The following is a 6000-nucleotide window of genomic DNA, read 5'->3' on the forward strand; positions in this document are numbered from 1 at the left end:
TCTGTAGAAGAGATCAGCACCTGTTTCAGGTATCCTCTAGTCTGATGCAGTAAGGTATGATCTTTTGCTAAATGTACATGGACAACACTAATAGGCTTGAATGTCTGTAAGCTATTCCACTCAGTCCTGACAAAGGCTAACATTAAATCACAGATTTTATTTTGTCACCTGTAATTAATGAACACAAAGTTTAATAATCTCTCTTTAGTAAAAAACAGTATTTAATCTTCTTTTCAGCAGTTATGGAGCAAACAAGCGCTTCATCACTTCAAAGTCACTATTTCAACTTTTTTGTGCAAGATATAACATTGCAGAACATTAAAAATTCAGAATCTGACAGATAAACCTAGTCTGCCATAGGATTCAGAATGACAGCTGTTGAAATCACTATCCTGACAAACCTCTTGATGCAGACAGAAGTCACCACCCAACCATGCACAGGTACCCTGCAATTCAGCACTTTCAAGATTCAGCTTCACAGTGGTGGCAGACTGCAGAACCCTCACTGCCTCCTCTACCTCATGAAAAGCACATTTGGAGAGGGGAAGGTGGAAGACAGATCCCCGGGGATACACCTCAGGGAAGGAAATTCTCCGTTTGTCTATAATGGGCTCATCATTTTCAGTAAGTGTCTTGAAATGTCGGAGTGCATCTGAGCCTTGTGCCTTTGATTCAGGTTCAGGAGAAAGTAACAAACGTAACATCTAGGAAAAAAAAATCCCTAGTGCCATCCCTAACAGCATAGAAATCTACCTCACTTTCCCCTTTCAAACAGTTTCTTGGAACTTCTTCAGCAGACTGCAACACAGAGACTGGTGAGACAGAAAATACACACAGCACTCCTCTATCCTCAGCACCAGTACTGTCAGAACCAGATACAAATCTCTTTTAAAAAGTCAACAGGCATCTTCCAACTATAAACATGCACTGCATCACCTTCTACAGAGGCATTATTTAGTAAAAGAATCTCGCAACTAGGCCTTCAGAAGAATATGGAACTCGGAAAATATTTTACACAGATTGCTCTAAAACAGTATTTTCAAAAGGTTAACTAAAAGTTGATGCTGTGAACAAATGAATATTTACCCATACTGTTAACACAAACTGTTGTGTTAAGTAAGGACAAAACATCTGACACTTTTCAGCAGCTCATTAATGGACTCAGGTAACATCTGTTGCATGTGGGCCATTCCTTCACCTGTTCTTTAGGACACCATCTGTGTGTAGTACAGCACTTCGTTTGGAAATACATTACGCACACAGTTTTAGAAAGATATGATCAAAGCTGCTTCAGGTTTACATTAGCAAAAGATGAAACAGCACACTTGTGCTTAAGAGCAGTGTTATAGCTTGTTTCGGATCTTAGCTCCTGTGGAGATCTGTTTCAGACAGAGCAGCTGTGGAAAAAAGTTACATCTTCTGCACAGACCAGCCTTACCTTACAGCAAGATATCATTTCACTTGGGGAGCACAGTCAGCAGAACTCATGGGAAATACTTTAAAACACATCTTATTACTACTACCGATTTCTTAACACGCGAAGATGAAAAACAGTTCTGAAGAACACAAAGCTGGTACTTGCAAGGCAGTGCTTTTTCACATCTCTGATTCTATACAGATTTTAAATGCTGCAGAGAGAATCACCAGGAGGAAGGAATATTCGCTTTAATATCTTTTAATGAAAGTAAGAATAGAACATCGCTACGGGCTTTCAGTTTTTACAAAAGCTTTCTTAACTGAAGGCAGTAATACCTCATAAACTACAAATGAGGAGCCTAAACCATAATCGACATAATAAAGGGCCTCTTTCCTTAAAGCATATCATAATCACTTAAGTTGCCACAAGTTTATACAGGACTAATACCTTTTACTATACCTGATAGTTTTAAAACAGTCTAGATTTAAATGGTTTAGGCCATAAGGCTTCTCAGAATGTGCTTAGAACTATTTCACTACTGTATCAGCCTTCCCATGATTTCAGCCTGTAACACATTTAAAAATACTGTAGAAGTACAGTACATAGAACTGTAAGTAAACATTTCCATAGGAAAAGAGATAATTTTATTTTATTGATGAATATTTATATTCATCAATAAAATGGGGGGGGTATATATATAAACAAATATAAAATGTGGTTTATATGAAACCACAGAGAACTTTACTAAAACACAGTCTAGCTTCTTTGTGCTACTGCAGCCTAACTCTATTCTGCTCACTGAAAGTTTTGAAAAATATAGTAACTAGTCCTACATACAAAATCAAAGAGATTTCATATGTGCTGTATGACAAATGTGATCTAGCCTCACATGTACCATCACCAGTTTCTTTCTGCACCAGCTGAAACCTTCAGGCACCCTTCAAGGGTAGCTCAAAGAAGAGTGCATTGCAGCAATTGTAATCTCAGAAGTGAGCGCAGCTGGGCAAGACCAGCAGTATATTTGAAAAATGTATTCAGTGAGCCAGTCAATGGTTAATTCATAAAACTATGCTTGCCAGTCATTTTAGGCCCACAGAATTGTACACACAAAAGCAGATTTTAGTTAAAGCAGCATTTATAACAATAAACAAGAGCAGACAAGAACAGACTGGTTTGCACTGATTTTTCTTGTTTTCAATACAGATTAGCATTCCCTTAGTTTGTTGTTTCATCTGTCTTAAAATGAATTCAACTGCTTAGCAAACGAATGAAAAGCATGTCTACATCTATAAATTTTCGTGAGATGATTACATTTTCCTCCTTTGTGAAGGAAGGAACGTTGAAAAATTGTCTTCTCCCACACAGAAAAAAAACAAAACTAAACAACCCACAACCAACAAGAGCTCGCCTTCCCTATTCAAACATACTGATGATACAGTGAGTGGTGGCTCCCTCAGTGCTGAATCAAAAGGTCCTGCACTTAGAAGGGCAGCCATAATACGCAAAAACTCAAAAATGCATTCTCACCATTAAAATAACATGCACATATTCAGTATATTTTTAATGAAGTATGAACCTGATGCTCAAATGAGCAGTCTAAAAAGTAACAAGTAGATAATTTAATAACCACATGACTAGCCAATAATGACACAGATGTAAGGAGTTAGAAGAAGCACGTAAACATCACCATTGACTGACAACATATTTAGTAGTATTGATAGCGTCACGATAACCTAGCATTTTGGTGTTCAGGTAAGAATAGTCACCACTCCACTGCGAAGATCACTGTCAGACTGGGCAAGGCAGAGGAAATGAAGTATCAAAAGCAAACAAAATTAAGAACCCTGAGCTGAAATTAACAAATGAGAAAACTTCTCACAAAAAAAGTAAGAGATTAACATCTCATCCTTAACTGCTTCACTCAATAATACAATATTTAAATTTTTTAAAAATTGCACTGGAAACCAATCAAAATCTTGTGAATAGCACCTATCACACAGGCCACACCATGACTACAACAGGCAATACTGCATTTGATGTACTCTATCCCTGCAACTCCAGTATTTTAGCATCTCAAAAATCAGAACAGCCTTCTTCCTATCAAGAGAGGATTCCTCCCATACACCTATCTGTAATTATCCCCAAAAAGGTATAGAAAAATAGTTCTGTTTAAGAAGCTGAGGTTCTTAACTCCTAGCAGATGTTGGCAAGCCCAGTTCCACAATATACATAACAAAGCAAACGACAAAGCCTAGGGCCTTTTAACACCAATAACAAAGAAGCATTTTCTTGCATTATTGGGAGCATAATCAGTACCATGCTTTTTAAGCTTATGGAAAAAATGATCTATGACTCAAGATAAGGGGGGAATAAGTTAACTATGCAAATATGCCTAAAATGTATTGGAAAAATCTGCATCATTTTCATGTCAAACGACAAAGTTTGATATTTTCCTTTTTTTAAAGAAACTTCACTTACAGCAGCTTTAATATAAATGTAAAAAGGAACAGCTTATTTCTATTCAACCAGGCCACAGTCTTTCTGCAGGTTGTTAAAAGCCAAGCATCACCAAGAGGGACATATGATTACAAGGCAGGTGAACAAAATTCCATCTACGGAACCAGCTTAGTGTTTCTGATAGCTGTTACACCAAACAGGGTCTCAGAGAGCTGTCTCTTGTGTGACACAAAGGCTGTACTCACAGTCTAGCAAAATGAGACAACACAGAAACTGATCATTCAGCCTAAATTGAGCTCACACGCGTCAGGAAAGCATCTTGGGAGTGAAAATGCAAAGCCTAAGCACTAAGCTTAGCCCCACTGAGAAAGTCATGCCACCTAATCCCTGTAAGCAGTTTCTGCATGCGGATCACAGAAATACAAAATCTAAGGCCAACAAATCCCTCTTCCTTCCATTCAGAAAATTTTTCTCCAAACTACTAGTGCTGACTTTTGTAAAGAGAAGTAAATATCTGTCACTGTACCAACACTGGCTGGAAAACCCTCTTCATCCCATGCAACTATGCTCCCAGCGATGGGGATGAAATCTCCCTCTGACACCCACAGTTAGGCTATGGGGAACAAGGTAGAATCGCCCCATCAGTTCCACGCAGTCCTCCTTAACCCCACTCGTGAGGCTTTACCTCCCTTCTGGCGAGCAAGACGGTGCAAAGCGAGGAAGTAAATTCCACAGGAATGTCTACAAAAAGGAAACACACTTTTGGAAGAGGTGGGAAAGCAGCGGCGAGGCAGAACCGGGCATCTCACCGCCCCGCTCGCTGCACCGAGCCGAGGACTCCGCCACTGCCCCGGCGCAGGCTGGCACCGGGGAGGCCTCCCCCCAGCGCGGCGGGACCCCGCTGCAGAGCGCCGGGAAGCAGCAGGTTGGCCGGCGGGGGATACCAGGCCGGCGGCAGCGCCCGGCCCCACCCAGCCACCCCGCCCGGCACAAAGGACGCAGCCAGCCGCCGCCCCCCGGCCGGGGCCGAGCGGGGACCCGCCGCCGAGCCGGGCGCTGAGGGGAACCCGGCGCCCTCGTTTTCCCCCCCCGGCCCGACAGGGAAGCCGGCGGCGGGGGGAAGGCGGGAGGCAGCGTTCCCCCCACCCCCCGCCGCCCCGGGAAGCGGGGCAGCCTCCCTCGCCGCTCACCCCCTCCCCGCCCGCGCCTCAGCCCCCGGCCCGCCTCAGCCCCTCACCCCGGCGGCAGCCCGCACCGGCCCTCCCTTGCCGCTCCGCCGGCCGCGGCCCAGCGCGGCGGGGGCAGCCGCGCCGCCGCCCCTCCTCACGGCCGCCCCCGCTACCTGCTCATCGAAGCGGTTCACCACGGCCTGCACCCACTCCACCGGTTTGTGGGCCGCCATCTCCCCCCCGCCTGCCCGGCCAGGGAGGGGGGCGGATCCCCGCAGGGAGGGCGGCAGGCGAGGCGCCGGGCGAGGGGAGGGTCTCCGTATCCCTGCCGCGCTCCGGGCCCTCAGCCGCCCGCAGCCATCAGCGCCCAGGGCCCGCCATGACACCACACCGGAAGCGGGAGCGCAAGGCCGCCCCCTCCCGCCGAGCAGCAGCGCCGCCGCGGCCGCCGCACCAGGGGCAGCGCCACACACAGGCGGCGGCGGCGGCGGCCGGGCCGCGCTGCGCATGTGCGACCGGCCCCGCCCCTCACGCCTGCGCCCTCAGGGCCGCCGGGCCCCCCCGGTGGTCTACCCTGCTCCGCCGGGGCCGGCGGCGGGGCTGGCGGTTCTTCCGGGTAGCCAGGCCTTGGCCGGGGCGCGGTGGGCTCTTGACAGACATCATCTACAGTCTTGATACTGTACACACACCGGAATGTATAGCTGTATTTGACCTTTCAAATAAATTAAAAAAAAAATTTTATAAATCTGTTTCAGTTGAATGGCTTCTGTTACGCCTCAAGGCCTCGCTGCGGAAGCCTGGCCACAACTAAAAATACATAAGGTAGCGCACACAAATTCGCCCCCTCCTAGTCACGCAGTACCCGGCAGATTGTTTACTCTTTTGTGACTCAGAAAAGTAGGATATGCGGATAACAAGACAAATAAACATCCACTTCCAGTTTCCTTCTTGGGAATG

General features: G+C 45.9%; 1 protein-coding gene across 9 annotated transcripts in view; it reads right to left on the reverse strand.

The window, feature by feature from the left end:
* NF1 (neurofibromin 1) overlaps positions 1 to 5454 on the reverse strand; it is a 103697-nt gene extending 98243 nt beyond the window's left edge. For 3 of the 9 annotated variants that reach the window (XM_055721016.1, XM_055721025.1, XM_055721032.1), the window contains exon 1: positions 5217 to 5451. In XM_055721016.1, the coding sequence (XP_055576991.1) occupies positions 5217 to 5276 (60 nt within the window). In that variant the 5' untranslated portion in view covers positions 5277 to 5451. Of the gene's footprint in view, positions 1 to 5216 lie in introns of all 9 variants that reach the window. The other 6 variants (XM_055721041.1, XM_055721051.1, XM_055721057.1 and 3 more) reach the window with 3 other exon arrangements.
* Positions 5455 to 6000: the final 546 nt, after the last annotated feature.

The sequence above is a fragment of the Falco cherrug genome, chromosome 1, assembly GCF_023634085.1.
Source record: "Falco cherrug isolate bFalChe1 chromosome 1, bFalChe1.pri, whole genome shotgun sequence".
Lineage (NCBI taxonomy): Eukaryota > Metazoa > Chordata > Aves > Falconiformes > Falconidae > Falco > Falco cherrug.